A 16,729-nucleotide genomic window follows, 5' to 3' on the forward strand; every position below is an offset into this window, starting at 1 on the left:
GTATCCAGACGACGCTTTGAAAAGGACTGCCATGTTCGAGTTCACGTGGGTCTTGGTGATTTGTACGCCTCGCTGAACCCAGATAATTGCCTTTCTCGTTTGCAAAGGATATGAGTCTAAACACCTTCTGTTGCCTCCTTACAGACATATGTAGCTTTGTATGTATCTTTTATTTCACATGACTACATCTGTCTGTTTGTGTGTGTACGGAAGCAAGCATTGACATACTTGTCAGTAGCAGCACAATGAGGACTTGGGAAGACAATACTGGTGGATCTCGCTAGGTGGCGCCTGTGTATTGCTACACATTGCTTTCGTTTGATGACAAATGTTGAACCAAGTCAGTGTTCAAATATCAAGAGCAATGAAGTGGTTTTGTGAATGTTCTAATATCCTCCGTATCGTATGCATATTTAGAATCGAGAATATTCCTCGTTCTGCTAGTATATGAAACGATATTTTGTCTTCAATGGCTTCCAAAAATAGTGTTCTTGACAAAGGGATTACATCCTGCAATATTAGGCTTCGCTTACTCAATGCAAAATTGCAAATGTATCTGTTATTTACTTCTATAAAAGAGAAAAGCTTTCTTTGATACGCCTTATGTATTGTCTACTTTGAAATATCGAAAACGATGCTTACTTAAGTTTTAGGAAGACTTTATAATACAATGCCTTCCTGACAGAAGTTGCGTGAGTTTATATTGTTAACTCGCAGTTACAGTGTGAGCATATTCATCATACCCTGTCAGTATTATCGTGCGTCGTGTTCCCCAGTAGACACAAAGGATAGGCTTAGCTGCCATGCTTTGTGGCAAGCTCTTACTTTGAAACCCTAAAGCTTTAACCTTTTATCTAACCGTTTTAAGTAATCACGGGTTGTTATCCTAATTGTAAAGACAAGAACAGGCTGTATACCATATGGTAGTATAAAGTTGGTTCTTCGTGGTACCTTTGTTTGCAAAATGCAAAGATTTCAAGGTTTTGGAAATATTGCAGTGTAAGTTTCGCATAAAATTGAAATAGAGTTGTAATTCTACCAATACAGATGAATTTTCAAGGTTTCTGGACGCGTGAAGAAAGTGGTCGGGTAGGCCACGCATGCTTCACCGCATTCCCGCCATTTTATCAGGCGGACACTGGTGATACAACGTCGTACAATTCTGCGTCGTATCCCAGCTACCTTTTGCCTCATAAAAAGTTGTCTACCTTCACCGGACAACTAGACATTTATTTGGGACGTAAGAGGGCAGTCGCCCTCCCTTTCCCCGGCCGCCTGGATGTGTAGGGGCGGAGTAGAATGGACGACCTGAGGCAGCTTTGCGGGTTCGGGCCGGCGGTGGAGGTGGTGGGAGGGGGAGGGTTCAACACGGTGACGGGAGGACGTTTTCCGGGGAAGACTCCCGTCCTGGTTCCGGATAGCGACGACAGTAAGTCGGAGACTTGGTCTTGAGTCTTGACAAGTTGTTTTGTTCCGTACTTTTGCAAACATTTGGTACAAAATTGTATACAATGCAGCAGTGGTGTGATATGAGCACGTTATGCCTGAAGCAAGATTGCAATTTTCAAATGTGCGCTAGGATGTGCTGTGTGTGCACGAAGCAATATTTTGGCCACTGCCGAGGGGCGGGGACATCGAGTTCGTCCTTAGAATTTGTTTCTGTAAATTTTACTATTTCAGTCCGGATCTTCGCGGAGAATGTTATGTTTAGGTAGCGTCTGTGTGTAACGTATGTGGTTGAACAGCATAATAACGTGGTTAGGTTTCGTCCTGTCCAAGAAATTATTAGATTTTGGGCCCCCCGGTGGCTTTCCTTGACTTCAGCTGAACTTATACGGTTTCCATATCTCGTGTTCTGGACATGCTATGGCGGCAGTATGGCCGTTATTTTTAAGTGGTTGATACTTCTCATGGGGCAGAGAGCAAGAGGTGTAGGTTTTGGCTCCGTTTTCTCTAGTGACATCCACATGAGCTACAGAGAGGGACTTTAGAACATGCCTCCACCCCCATGAGTCTGCTAAGTGGTATGGTCTTGAGAGTCATGGACATGCGTGCAATCAGCGCGACAAGATGTTGACGATAGTCTTGAATTTGCCGAGAAAAGAAATACGACACTCCGGCGGAACGTCACGGTCGCAAATGACCCCAAACCATACGACGAAATGATATTTACGTTAGACGTGCCGTTGACTTTGTTGCCATGGAGTGAGTCTGTATTTTTGTTGTCTCATGTTACTAACACTACAGATAATGTGCATGTTAAGCCCCAGGTAGACATAGCCAACCATTGCCTTCCGACCAGGGTCGAAAGCATTCGGAGCAGTAATGTCATGGATGGAAAAATTTGTCTGGTTGTGAAATGGTCGTGAAATGATCGTTGCAAAGATAGGCGTGGCCTAAAACTGGACGGTCTGCTCCAAGCCGACCGCCAACCTTTGTCGGGGAGTAGTCGGGCGCAAGGTCGGGGGGGGGGGGGAGGTCCTGAATGTGTGACAGGGTCTTTAGGTAGAGCAGAGCAGAGCAGAGTAGAGTAGAGTAGAGTAGAGTAGAGTAGAGTAGAGTAGAGTAGAGCAGAGCAGAGCAGAGCAGAGCAGAGCAGAGCAGAGCAGAGCAGAGCAGAGCAGAGCAGAGCAGAGTAGAATAAAATAGAATCGAATATAAGGAGAATAATGAATATATAGATTAATATAATACAGGAGACGGAGCCCGAAAAAATATGTATAACATATACAAACACAGGGGATACATGTATAATATCATTGCCTCTTTATTCCCATGTGGTTTCAAAACATTTCTCTCCGTACACATAATATAATCCAACCATAAACTCTACAGCATTATTTCATAAAAAGAGACACCATATTTGGCAACTCGCCCTTGCGATGCGCACACTTGAGTGAGGCCAACCTTTCGTGTTTGTTGCTATCGTCGCCATGACGACATTAATAATGATCGATTGCCAAATTACGCCGTCTTTGTTGTCATGCTGACATGGAACTGAACACAGTAGTGCAGAGGCGTGTCCTTAGTGACAGGCCAAAGACCATGTGAAGGGTAGTGGTGCTCCACAACGTTTTGTGGCTTCGTGTTTCTTCTCGGAATTGTTTTCGACATTAGACGTACTTGTAGTAAGACCTTCACGCAAGGGTGCGACCAAACTACTAGGCAATATGGGCACGGGAAGTTCGACGGCAGGGTCTCGGGGGAACGCGGCTGGCGCGGGGTCGGACTCCGTAGTGGAGTACGCTACCACAGACGCTGGGCGCTATTACTTCATCGACTGGCATTTAATTACTGACGATTACTACGTCCAAGGTGTGCAAGTCCTCTTTGACTTTGTACCGTATGTACAGCGTCTTTTTCGAGACATAAAGAAATGCGTGTAAAAATTACCTGTGGTTGTATAGACCACGTTTCCGCGGTAGGGAAGGTCTTAACATGAAAGCTACTGGTGGACATGACATGAAACACCACGTAAACATTGCTAGATGGCCCGCCTGGTAACCGTGCTATATGCCTGAACAGAATCCATGTGCAATGTTTCCTAGACTGCTAGCTAACATAGTCTTCATAAGGTAACCTTTTACAGAAGTAGTCCTGTCTTGTAACGGCGTTTGTGCTGTTGTGTTGATGATCCGACTCGCCTTGGTCGCCATAACACTACCTTCTGTTTTGATCTGCGCGGTCATGTCAAACGACCCTGAATTATCTATACAGACTCGTTTTTCTTTTGTATGGTGCTGTCGCCCAATTAAGGTCTGCCCCTAGGGGAACGCAACTCGATGCTCTATTGTATGTTTAAGCATGTGCGGGTTATTACTGCAGGCAGAATTGGGGCGTTGACTTCGCTAAACCAAGGAGGTCAAGAAATAGATTGAACTTACTTTTAACCTCCTTGGCTAAAGCAAGGAACATGAGATATTTTGACAATTCGTAAGCTTTTGTTAGGTACGAATGGTGAGATAGTCGGCTTCAGTGTTCTGTTCTTACATTGCCAAGGCATGATATGTTAGAAACAACATCGTTTGCATAGGAGACTTAGCTTCTGAATGATCATGCCTAGTTACAAAAACATTCGATTTCATGCCTTCTACCCTCATCCCTAACCCACACACAATGGAATCCTCTTTTTTACAGTCATGGGGAAATATTACAGAGATGCTACAGAAACCCAAATAGATCTAGAACCGCCTCCCTCAATTGTACCTACTCGCCCACATAGCCTTTCGTCATACGAATTCGAAGACTTGAGTGTCTTGGAAATACTATCTAAAGGATTGTTTTCGTTTCTGCAGACGGACCTCTCAAGCTGACAAACATCGACTTTCTGACCGACGAGAACGGGCGTGCGCACCATACAAATGAGTTTGAGGAGCATAACGTGGTCCGCAGAGGACAGCCCTTCACCGTGGAACTGCGTTTCGAGAAAACCTACGACGAGGGGGACGACACGCTGCAAGTGGAACTTCACTTTGGTGAGTCTTTTTTTAACTTTACATTTTATTGACAAATCAACTTGGCAATCTCGCAGACAGAGTTAATTGTGCAGACTCACAGTTCTTTTTTTCTAAAACTTCAAGACTTTGTGACAAAATTATTCGGCCTTCTTTAATAGCTTTTCAGTATATCCTATTCGTCCGTCGATGAAGGTTAGACATCCAAGTCATGAGATGCGCCTAAAACTCAAGCAACTGGATCTTGTCTGCAGAGATTACCTGTTCACATAGACCAGATTTAGTAGGGCCACTGAGTGGTCGTATTGTGCAGCTTTGGCGGTATCTATTTTCTAGCGCGTCCTTGAATTGATAAGATGTTTAAGGTAACTTTACGCTACACATTCCAAAATCATATCCAGTTGCTTGAGTAACTGTTTTTTGGCGTATCCTATCCGTTACTGTCCCTTGATACATTATTCTATGTGTTGATAACCGACAGAAATGAGGACTATGTTTCCAGTTAGGGGAAGCGGAAAAACAACTTCGAGTCCGTGACAAAATTGTGTGCTTTGTGTTCGGGTCCTCTTTCCATAGCTTTTCAAAATGTCACACTAGTCCCTTTTACCTGACACGTACGGTTAAATACTTTTCATTACTCTCCAAGCAGATTGGTGCCAAGGCAGTATCTAACGGGCCAACCAGTAGGCCTATTGGATACTTGTTGGCTCTTTGGATACTGCCTTACCACCAATAGATCTGCTTGAAGATTAACTTTTCATGTCTTTTTATTATCTCCATGAAAAATGGAGATATTGTTTTTGGCGTGTTTGTGTGTGTGTGTGTTTGTGTTTGTGTTTCCGGACTATTGTAGTCAGCATAACTCAAGAACCTCTGGATGGATTACGATGATACTTGGTATGTGGGCCGGTGTTGTGAAGCCGAAATTCAATGTCGATTTTGGGCCCCCTGGTATGTGACCTTGGTACTGCAGCAGAACTTCAATTTTTGCATCTTTTGACCTGGACGTGCTATGGTCTTGATTTTTTGGTGGCAGATAGCTTTTGATGTAATAGAGAAGTGGTGTAGGTTTGGACCCCCTAGCAGCTTGCTCTGGAACTGCAGGGGCGTTATTGTGAAAATCTTCGTAGGAGAATAACTGAACAAAGGAACAACAGATTTCCATGATATTTAGTATGCAGGTAGCTTAGACAGAGATATACACAATGAAGCACAAATTATGCTAATTGGGACTTAATTTGCATAGCTAATGAGGAAAATCTATATTTGCAGTGTTTTCCATTATAAGACTCAAATACATGTAACATATGTTGTTTATGGAAAGTGACCCATCAACAGATACCAATTTTGCAAATAAATTCCTAATTTGCATAATAAATGCAAAAACACAGAAATTCATCAAATTGAAAAATTATAGGACTGTCAATATTGCAACATGTGTAGGTAAGATAAAGGTGTTTATGATTAAGCATATATTATGTAAATGGAGGATCCTCCTGGAAAGCAAGGGGCCAGGTTCTGGCCTGAGCACGTAGGCAGTAGGCAGGTGTAAGTCATTTGCATCAATAGAATTGTTCATGGAGATATGAGGTCGCGGGACTCTTGTTTCTCATGTTTTGATGATATACGATCAAATTCACATTGTCATATATCCATTCATCAATGTGGACAAGATATGACACATATCATGGAATCTTCCTAACAATTTACCCACATTCACTACAAAATCGGCAATACATTCATCGTCTTCCATCTGAGACAACCATAACGCCTTCTGTATCTATTCCCATTAGGGGACAACCCTCTGCCGAACAAGGGCACCCTGCAGCGTATGCCGGTAGGAAAGTCCCTGGAGGACGGCAAGTTCAGCGCTGCACTGGAGAGTTCGGAGGGGGGATTTGCTAAGGTATGTTTTAGCCAACAATTAAGGCAGAGGCCCCTCATTTTGTATTTTTCATTTATCTTAAGTCAAACCTGTACAAGTGAACACACTGTACAAGATAACTTTCCCACAGAATTGACATAAGCATTAAAATCCTGTCTATAGTGACCACCTGTCCACCCAGACCAGATTTTATCGGGTCCCTACGTCGTCTTCTTGGGCAATTTTACTGTATCTATCTTCTTGCGTGTTTTATTAGTAAGATATTAAAAGTACCTTTGGCGAGTCATCTCTTTGAGAAGCGATTTTCTATAACTTCGTCTGATGATGTGTATGCATTCCAAAATTAAAAGGAATAGACTTTGATAAACTAATTATTATAATTAGACGTATAGACTTAAATAAAGACTTAAGTTAAGCTCTGCAAATATTTGGTATATAAGAAAAAGAAAAACATTGATCCGGAACAACCCTGCGAAAGACACCAGTGAAGTTGAACAAAAACAACACGACACCTTTCCCCGCAGGTGAAAATCACTACTCCTCCCGACGCCATCATCGGCAAGTATCACGTGGTCATCGAGACGACGTCAGAAGGCAAGACGTTCCGCAGTAGGAAGACGGACGACAACACCGTGGTGGTTCTCTTTAACCCCTGGGTCAAGGGTAAGTAGTGTGATAACTGCGACATGAATTAATGAAGACACCATTGTGCTGAATATATATCACAAAAGAATGAGAGTTTTTAACTCTACAAATACAAGGTAGTGCTAACATCTACCATGTAGATTTGCTTCCTCTTGCTTGTTAGTGCCATGGAAATGTCAGAACGGATAGTTTTTCTTATCTAGAGTTTCTCGAAACATATAAGAAATGTGGAGATGAACGTATTGCTTTTGAAAGTGAATAAAATAGGTACATATATGACAACAGCATCGTCACTGTCTTCATGGCTGTGGCGTATGAATTCTCCCAATCCTGTCAGCAATTTGTGGTCTTTGTTCACAGCTGATACTCCTATCACATTGGCGCAGTGATGTGTGTTACAAATCTTACCTCTTTGATGTTGAAACATCATTGTTCAATAAGTCATTGGTCTATCTTTTGCAGAGGACATGACGTATCTAGATGACGAGGCCAAGCTGGATGAGTACATTATGAACGAACAGGGCTACCAGTACTACGGTACCAGCAGAAAGATCGGGAAGCGTCCATGGAACTTTGGACAGGTAGAGCGCTCTCGGACACCTTTGCACACGCCTTCCTTCTAACGTAACAGGCACATTTACGTCGTTTTTCCCGACAGCTTCTGTTGAAGCCATTAGTTATGAATTTTGCTTAAAATGATGTAAGCGCGTTATAAGCAGTAATTTAGTTGATTTTTTCGTGACTTGGTGACATTACCACACATGTACTTGTCCTTCATCATTGTATGTACATAGTTTACAAACTATAGTATGTTACATTCTCTTCCGTTCTTCCCCATGTCCAGTTTGAGCCCAAGATTCTGGACGTCTGCTTGAGGCTTCTGGACAGGTCGAAGATCAAGGACGAGTCGCGAGGAGACGCTGTTAAAGTCAGCAGGATCATCTCGAAGATGGTAAGACCATGATTCTTCTCATAAGACGTCTTCTGCATCTCTGCTACTGTATTGTCTTGTGCAAAACATCACTTCCTCCGCCTACATTTGATTTATTTCATTAGGTTGGGAATACGGTAACTGTATCTACTTGAATAAGGTTGCAAGTTCATATTGCACACTGACGGGGTATAACAAGAGCAAATAACTCAAGCTTTCCTTTTCTTAAGCTAACCATTCAGCTTTTAGCACTCCATTGGTGCTGTATGCATGACATTAACATTGAATTTGTACCCAGGTATGTCACAGTTACAATATAAGAATTAGCCGTGATTTGCATCAATCAAGAAGCCGTTGATTCTTCCCATGTGTAAAATTGTTTTCAAATGCTGGTCATCTGCGGTTTGAGGATGCTGTGATTACGGTGATGAAGTCTACTTTAAATTTAAGCTATAAGCTTCTCAGTACATCGGACCTGCACAAAAATAGCTTTCCTCCGTAATTTGTTTCGTAGACCAAGGTCCACCCACCCAACAAACAAACAAACAAACAAACAAACAAACAAAATCATTGATTAGACTATAACTTTCTTAAGGAAGATGCTTACTGCTATACTTCTACTGTGTGTTAAAAGGTTGTTGTCAATGATTCAGAGGTATTGTTGCATGCATGTGAGCGCAAAATGTAGTAACCAGCGACACTTTTTGTTCAGGTGAACTCTGCCGATGATGGAGGCGTGTTGACTGGAAACTGGTCCGGGAACTACGCCGGCGGGAGATCCCCCACTGCCTGGAACGGCAGCGTAGCCATCCTGCATCAGTACTACGAGCGGAACCGTCCCGTGTGCTACGGACAGTGCTGGGTCTTCTCCGGCGTTATGACAACAGGTAAGAAGATTGAGGTTAAGAAGTAGAAAGATAGTCACTGCTTACCAGATTATGTCATAATACATTCATTCCAGATGTGGCAGAGGAGAAATCGGCCAAATAGACAGATAACATACCATATGAGTTGGCCAGCCGATAAGTACAGTCCTGGCGTGGCAAACCTCCTCTGGTATGTTATCTGTCTATTTGGCCGATTTCTGAAGACTGGAAGAGACTAACATTATATTGCACTAGTAGCTCCTTGAAAAAGCATCATGCTTCACGTAACAACAATCAAGCAGTAAAACTGCTGTAGATTCATTTGAATCATTGCCCGGTCGTTTCTGTAACGACAGGCAGATCACACTGTTCCTCTCCTCACTACACAGTTCTCCGATGTCTCGGGATCCCTGCCCGCAGCGTCACCAACTATGATTCTGCGCACGACACTGACGTCAGCATGACCATAGACAACTACATGGACGAGAACCTGAGAAATATCGACGGGGGCGACTCTGTCTGGTAGGAACATTTTGAAGAACAAAATTGACCGAGCTAGTGATGATGATTGTAACAAGGATGATAGTGATGAATGTGATGAATAATGGTGGCAATGACTTGCTGGTAAGCATAGAATATCCGTGAAGATAACCAGAATGTTGATGAGCACAATGATGAGCAGGGTAAAGGCGAGGATTTGGATTCAGATGACAGTGCTTAAAGAGGATGGTGGCAAGTACTAGCTATCTTCAAAGAAAATGGTGTCCATCATCTTCATACTTTGCTATATGATGATGGCACATGTGGTGAGCCAAATGTAGTGGATCGCAAAGTTGTAATATTGAGATATCTGTTGGTCAAACGTAGGAACTTCCACGTGTGGAACGAGGCGTGGATGGCCCGGCCTGACCTACCCGAGGGGTACGGGGGCTGGCAGGCGGTGGACGCCACCCCGCAGGAAACTAGCGATGGTGAGGCTACGGTCTTTTCCTAGATGTTTGCTGATACTTTGACGATCAGTACAAGAGCTCCCTGGCCCAAGGCTCATGAAGACGACAAATTATGAACAGATTGTATCATCTGTAATGCCAACATTTTCTTGCTCTCTTCTAGCTGTGCTTTGTTGATGTTTGTTCCTTTGTTGAAAGCATATGGTAAATAGTTATTTTGTTTCAGGTGTGTACTGCTGTGGACCGTGTCCAATCTCTGCAGTGAAAAACGGACATGTCTACCTGCCCTACGACACCAAGTTTGTCTTCGCTGAAGTGAACGCGGACAAGGTCTACTGGCTGGTACGACAGTAACATTCACACTTGGATCATCCGATGAATTACTCCATAACGGACATGTCATAAACAAATTTGCAAGAGAAGAATTTAGTTATAGCTTTGTCATGTTCACTCATGTCAATATTCATCTACTTGACATATTACTACGTTATAGCATGTGCATGTGCTTCGCTTGATGACTGTTGTCTTATGTATTCTAGGCTACACTCAACAGTTAATTGTTCGTTGTGTATGTCAATATGACAGGTGCCTGAAATAATGATAAAAAGACAATACATTACTGACCTGTTAATGGGCATGGAAAGTTCTATCAGGACAACATAACTTACTGTGTTCACTGATAAACTTCCATCATCACTCCAGGTGGACAGGCATAAGAACCTGCGAAAGCTGAGGACCGCCAAGGGCGCCATCGGTGCCAAGATGAGCACCAAGGCGGTCGGCTCCCACGCCAGGGAAGATCTGACGGAGAACTACAAGTACCCCGAAGGTCATCATCACTTACCATGCTAACCCAACTCATGTGTTCGGTCCTTAAGCTGTTCCCCTGTGTCTAAACCTAATTTCCAAGGTCTTCGGGGGGGGGGTCGTAACGGTTTCTGACCGGCCTTAAGCCCCCAAAGATCATAATGACAATGCCAATGAAGCTTATTGCATATTCATCAACAAGGGCTAATTGCATTAAGATATAAAGAAAATACTACGAAAACTATGCTATGCTTTATCTATGATTTACACGTTTCTTCTCTCTTCTTAAAACATGTGTAGACGAATTCACTTTTTTTTTTAATGGAGATTATCGCAGTCTACATATCCAACATCTACATCGATCAACATTTCTCTAGATAACGAGTCTTCATCCACTGCAGTAACATTGCCCCACTTACACTGACTGTTTGCTGATGTCTGGTCGTTTTCTTGTTCTGATTGCCCTCGAACGTTTCCGTGGAATCTACATAATCTGGAGTCAAACATCATAGACAGACAACACATTGCTTACCTCTGCTGCATTCATTACGTACAGGTTCTGACCAGGAGCGTGTTGCTGTCCGCACCGCAGTTTCGCACGGACTCAAGCCGAATACTTACGATGACGTCATCGAAAATGAGGACGTGGAATTTGACGTTCACGCCGACGACGAGGTAAGGTCACCTGTCGAGAGAGAACCTGTGTATGGCATTGCCGGATCAGTATCATCTGTTGATTCTTTGGAATATATGTTTGTTGTCATTGTTTTTGATGATACATGATATATTGAATCTGCATTTCTGATACACTGTACAAGTAAAAGTTGTGCATTCATTCAATGAGTTAATGAATGAATGGCTGTTTTTTTCATTATCATTCAACAGCAAATGCAGGCTTCTTGGCCGCCATGAGGCTCAATTAATAGGCTCGTTTACAAGACGTCAAAATTGTACATCTACTTAAAAACGTTACATTATCACAAATAAAAGTTACAGCATTCCTCGGAATTAAAATCTGATAGTATACCATTCGAACGCTATCTAGCAAGGTCACCATATAGTGAATGGGGCTCTTTGTGAACCTAACAGTATTAGCTTTGAAAGTCTGTCGCCGGTTACTCATCGAGTCCTTCCTTGCTATGCTTGCTAACACTTACTCCATCAACAGATCTACATAGGAGAAAACATCCATGTGACCCTATCCATGAAGAACACCAGTGCGGAACCTCGCAGGGTTACTGCCCACCTGACCGCCAGGGCCATGTACTATACCGGCGTGCCTGCTCATGACATTGGAGAGATGGAGAAGGACGTCACCATTCCGCCAAATGGAGGTTCGTCGTTTCAGAATCTCCTACAGTTTAAATGATCCAATCAATATGTTGGATATCTCTGTGACCGTACTTAATCAATCAATAAATCATCCGCTGGCATCAACTGCTGATGTATGGCGACTGTAGACATCTCTCTTCGGAATGTTCAATTTTCGGCATGGGACCTCCAGACCTATGGACCCCTTGGTCCCTGAGTGTGTTGGAGACTCAGTCCTCCCACCTTCTTGTAACCGTAAGATAGATGATGAATATAAAGATGCACAATTATATACAGAAAAGCATATTCTTTCATTTCTCTTCACGATCATAACATTTTCAAATTATGTAAGTCTCTAATTTTCAGTGTCTTTCAAATTTCATCATATCTACCTGCGTTTCCCCTCCTCCAGAGGCTTCCGTGGAGATGACCTACACGCCCAGGGAGTACCTGGACATGCTGGTGGACCAAGCAATCGTGAAGGTCCACGCCATGGCTCACGTGGACACCACTAACCAGGTCTACTCAGGACAAGATGACTTCCGCCTCATGAGCCCGGATCTCACTGTCAGGGTAGGTTGATCAGGTCTATTCTAGATAACCTGGGAAACATTGTTAGTTGGACCTGGCAAAAGGTTGTGGCTAATGTTGCTGACTGTCAATCAATCAATCAATCAATCAATCAATCAACCAACCAACCACAGGCATCAGGGCAGATGTATGGCGGCTTCAGACATCTCCCTCCAGGATGTTCTGTTCTCGGCCAGAGACCTCCAGTCGGTTCTGCTGGTTCCTAAGGTGTTCAGCACAATGTTGCAGAAAGCAATTCATATTACCAATGAGTCTGCTTTTTATCCTCCTTGATTTTACTCTATATACTTTCCGTAATAGAGTACTGGTTGTTTTTGCAGACTCAACATTATTTTGAAAATTGTGATTTCTTTTTTATAGCTAGAAGGCTTGACTGCATTGTGGGCACGTGACCTATTCTGAATATAAACCAAACCATTACCCAAACCAACTGCCAAGCCCAACCCTAGGTGGCGCGGCATGACTCTTTGTGCTTTTCCGTGTAGGCTCCAGCTGAGATGACCTTGGGAGATCAGGTGACAGCAGAGATTGAGTTCACCAACCCGTTGGACGTCACTCTGTCAATGGTGGAATTCCACATCGAAGGCCCTGGGCTGCAGAAACCAAAGAAAATCTCTCACACGTACGTTATATCAGATGTTGTCAATGTTTGGGCTTTTCTGCAAAGTAAACACATTTTAAGAGTTACCCTGATAAAAAAGTCACTGTCATGGTCATCGATTCCAGATAACGTAGTCATCCCAACCTCATGATTGTTAGGTATTGATACATACTTATTTCGTGCTGTAATATTTGGTCAAGGAAATGACTAAGTTTTTGAGATATTCTGATCTTATCCACCAATGATGTAATCTGGACTATTTCTTCAGTTCCTACATTACTCATTTGATGCCTGATGTTTAGGTCTAGTCGGCCGATGTCAAGTCAGCGTTGAGCATCAATCTTGTTCAAGTAAGGCTATAAATCCTTTTATTTTTTTAGATTCATTATCATTCAGTCATTATTGCTCCATAAATTTTCCAGACCCATCAAACCGGGAGAGACAGTTAGGGTCATGGAGAGGATGACACCAAGGAAGCCGGGAAAGAAAACCATCATGGCGTCCTTCACCTCCAACAAGCTCACACAGGTCACCGGCGAGCTCGACGTCGTGGTCAGCTGATCAATCTCGCGAGAAAAATAATGCAACGCGAGATTTGGCGACGTGAAAGGCATATGATGTTTGAGGTTTCTGCTCAAAAACCATCAAAATTTCCTTACGCTGGAGACGCATTAAAAAGTAAAGGAAATAGAAAAACAGATATTATGAGAAGGTAGTTCATCGTACATTTTATACGCTGGTTTAGAAAAGGGAAGTACTATTGATTCCAAATTTCTCGTCTGTAATAGGGCGATACTGTTTCTAATATAATACATAGCTTTAACTGCAATGTATTTATCTTATGATTTGATTTACGGCCATCTTTTATATCTTTTCGTTTATGACCATCTTTTGTATCTTTTCATTTATGACCATCTTTTGAAGCTAACTGATCTTTGTGATACAATGGGTGGTCCAATAAAGTATTAAAATTTGCTTGCATACTGCTAGACACATACATCAACGTCAATCGTCAAGAAAGTTGTTGAAGCAACAGGTTTTGATTGATTCGACGAGAAATTAGATACTAGTCCAGGTATAAAGACTTCAGTAACATCTTGCAAATCGTTTAATACTTTTCTTTGTTATGAACATGGGGCCAATAAATGAAATTATTCTGAGATGATATCTGAATCACTCTATTGTTCTTCATTGCGTCTTTGTATTTTAGTTTTCGATTAGAAGAAATATACTAATTATTTTCTTAGAGCTGAAACTCATCAAACTTTATGAATGATCACCACACAAGAACTAAAAGATGCTATACATAATTTGAAACCACATTAGCTGACATATCTGATCATGATGGTAGCAGACTTATACATCTGCAGATCAGAGACTTAACATATCTGCTGGTCAGAGACTTACCTATCTATAGGTCAGAGACTTACATATCTTTTGGTCAGAGACTTAAATATCTGCAGGTCAGAGACTTACATATCTGCAGGTCAGAGACTTACATATCTGCAGGTCAGAGACTTACATATCTGCTGGTCAGAGACTTACATATCTGCGGGTCAGAGACTTACATATCTGCTGGTCAGAGACTTACATATCTGCAGGTCAGAGACTTACATATCTTCACGCTAAAGACTTACATATCTGCTAGAACCTTACACACTTGCAGGTCAGAGACTTACATATCTGTAGGTCAGAGACTTGCATATCTGCAGGTCAGAGACATACATATATAATGGTAACACCGGTGGATTTAGGGACAGCCGGTCAGAAACCAAGATAGCTAATTAAGTGCACGGCCTCACACCTACCCGGCAAGGGTGCTATAGGTTGATCATGAATATCTTTCGGTGCCTAAAGCTTCCGACCCTACATATCGTCATGTACAATATCTATAGATAGATCAGAATACTACTGTAACATTACTGCACGTAGATCATGTCCTGGACAAACCTCGCACACTCATGGAACTGGAGATAAAGTAAAATACTAGAACTGTAGCAAGCGCGATAACTGTCAACAAATAAATGTCGCCATTTTCCGTATCACTCCACTTGGTAGCATATTTCTATTACTAGTTACAGTACTGTCAGTAGATGACGAGTGCATTCTTGATAAATATGTATTCGATGTTCAATGTTCAATTTTGCCTTGATGGTATTCGTAGGTATACGTTCTCCAGAACAGGTGCCTCATAATAGTGTACCATGTACAGGACATAGTGTTTAGACAAGGGGTTAGACGGGCCAAATATTAGGTTAAATTACCGGTGTTTCCACTGTATACATAACTTTAGCGAACTTAAAACCACAGCGATCATGATCACTCCAATTTCTTCCCTTTGTGAAATTAAATCCCCGCGGACATTTCCGCATTAACAGTATTGCCTGAAAAACTCTGAACACCCATGGCAACGCCACACAAATGCAAAGAAAGGTCTGCAAGAAATAGACACCCAGACATCGTTCCTAGACAACAAATGACAGCCACCTTCAATGAATTGCTGTTTGCATACATTGTAAACCTTATTGTTTAGACTTCTACAAAAGACCATTACTTCGTGACCCCAAAATGACAGCTGACCCTTATCCTATAGTTCAAGTACCCTATAAGCTGAATGACTTACATATCCTTTGTTTCTAATGCTTCGTGCAGATTCTAGTACATCATCACAATTTTCACGAATGAAAAAAAAATCTGAAACGGAGACATCGATACTGTTGTGTGCCCCACATGTATAATCTAAACTTTCATACCCTTTGTTTGACCAATTCTGCCTCCTAAGTTATTGAAGCTCAACCATTACAACTATTACAACCCAATTGATATGACACAATCAAGACAGCGCCCATAAAGAAACCATGCTGATATCGGTTAAACGTTTAAAGCAGAGATATCGCCGGCTTGTGATGAAAGACTGCCACAAGATTAGATGGACATGATCTATTTGAAAATGCTGACACACATCGGCCTGATTATTCATGAGGCCCTATGCCCTCTTCACCAGAACTTCCTTTTCCCCGGTGACCTGCTGCAGCTGGTCAGACGTGAAGGAGGCCACGATGGTCTTCTTCCCGGCCCTCATAGGTGTCATACCCTCCACGAACGTGGCCTTTTCCCCAGGCATGATGATTCTGAGAACAGAACAATTATCATATCTTTTTAAGTACAAAACAGATTAAAATTCAAATGTGGGTGACAAAAGCATTTCATCCGTTTCAAGTATGTCAGTTTGTAGTGAAAGTGTAAGACTTCAATCAGGACCATGTACAACGATAGGACAAGATGGCTGCTTGACTGCCTCGTGGCCGTGTGACCCGCTTCGTATGGGGTCACATGACCTATTCTAAATACAACTGAAACCAAGGTGGTGTAAACTTGCAACGGAGCGGTCCATACTCCCAAGAATGCGTGTTCCTCGTCACATATATTCAGTGTACATACAACACAAACGGACGAGCTCGTGTCACTTCAGGAGTATCGGAGATGGTGGAGAACTTACCCATAAGGAATGGTCTTGGGCCTCTGCAGTCCGGGGCCTTCGATACGGAACACTGCCTGCGTCAGCTTCACGTCTAAGGGGTTGGTGAACTCCACTGTCGCCCATGACGGTTTACCCACTGTCATCTCCGATTGCGCCTGTGCAACATTAGCATAATGTGTTATCTATGACTTGTAGAAATATAGCTTG

The 16,729-nt window shown here is 42.5% G+C and overlaps 2 protein-coding genes across 7 annotated transcripts in view; one reads left to right on the plus strand and one right to left on the minus strand.

The window, feature by feature from the left end:
- Nucleotides 1–14,206, plus strand: part of LOC136437806 (protein-glutamine gamma-glutamyltransferase K-like) — a 33,925-nt gene extending 19,719 nt beyond the window's left edge. For 4 of the 6 annotated variants that reach the window (XM_066432285.1, XM_066432288.1, XM_066432287.1 and 1 more), the window contains exons 2-16: nt 4,296–4,475; nt 6,248–6,360; nt 6,864–7,002; nt 7,447–7,565; nt 7,829–7,936; nt 8,628–8,802; nt 9,171–9,303; nt 9,649–9,752; nt 9,958–10,073; nt 10,434–10,560; nt 11,095–11,213; nt 11,707–11,872; nt 12,262–12,422; nt 12,926–13,062; nt 13,464–14,206. In XM_066432285.1, the coding sequence (XP_066288382.1) occupies nt 4,296–4,475; nt 6,248–6,360; nt 6,864–7,002; nt 7,447–7,565; nt 7,829–7,936; nt 8,628–8,802; nt 9,171–9,303; nt 9,649–9,752; nt 9,958–10,073; nt 10,434–10,560; nt 11,095–11,213; nt 11,707–11,872; nt 12,262–12,422; nt 12,926–13,062; nt 13,464–13,602 (2,036 nt within the window). In that variant the 3' untranslated portion in view covers nt 13,603–14,206. Of the gene's footprint in view, nt 1–1,284; nt 1,430–3,097; nt 3,316–4,295; nt 4,476–6,247; nt 6,361–6,863; nt 7,003–7,446; nt 7,566–7,828; nt 7,937–8,627; nt 8,803–9,170; nt 9,304–9,648; nt 9,753–9,957; nt 10,074–10,433; nt 10,561–11,094; nt 11,214–11,706; nt 11,873–12,261; nt 12,423–12,925; nt 13,063–13,463 lie in introns of those variants that run through there. The other 2 variants (XM_066432291.1, XM_066432290.1) reach the window with 2 other exon arrangements.
- A 1,297-nt stretch (nt 14,207–15,503) lies between these two features.
- On the minus strand, nt 15,504–16,672 carry LOC136437817 (protein-glutamine gamma-glutamyltransferase K-like). Its single transcript, XM_066432308.1, has 2 exons — nt 16,541–16,672; nt 15,504–16,172 (listed from the first exon to the last, which is right to left on the minus strand). Exons 1-2 carry the CDS (start codon nt 16,663–16,665, stop codon nt 16,028–16,030), a joined length of 270 nt encoding a protein of 89 aa, XP_066288405.1. The 5' UTR covers nt 16,666–16,672; the 3' UTR covers nt 15,504–16,027.
- Nucleotides 16,673–16,729: the final 57 nt, after the last annotated feature.

This window comes from Branchiostoma lanceolatum, chromosome 7 (genome assembly GCF_035083965.1).
Source record: "Branchiostoma lanceolatum isolate klBraLanc5 chromosome 7, klBraLanc5.hap2, whole genome shotgun sequence".
NCBI classification, from domain to species: domain Eukaryota; kingdom Metazoa; phylum Chordata; class Leptocardii; order Amphioxiformes; family Branchiostomatidae; genus Branchiostoma; species Branchiostoma lanceolatum.

What these genes read in the sequence shown, in the direction of transcription:
- LOC136437817 (XM_066432308.1), bottom strand. Translation starts at nt 16,665, where the DNA reads ATGACAGTGGGTAAACCGTCATGGGCGACAGTGGAGTTCACCAACCCC. An exon ending in CCCAAGACCATTCCTTATGG is followed by an intron (nt 16,173 to 16,540) that starts GTAAGTTCTCCA and finishes TTCTGTTCTCAG; the next exon opens with AATCATCATGCCTGGGGAAA.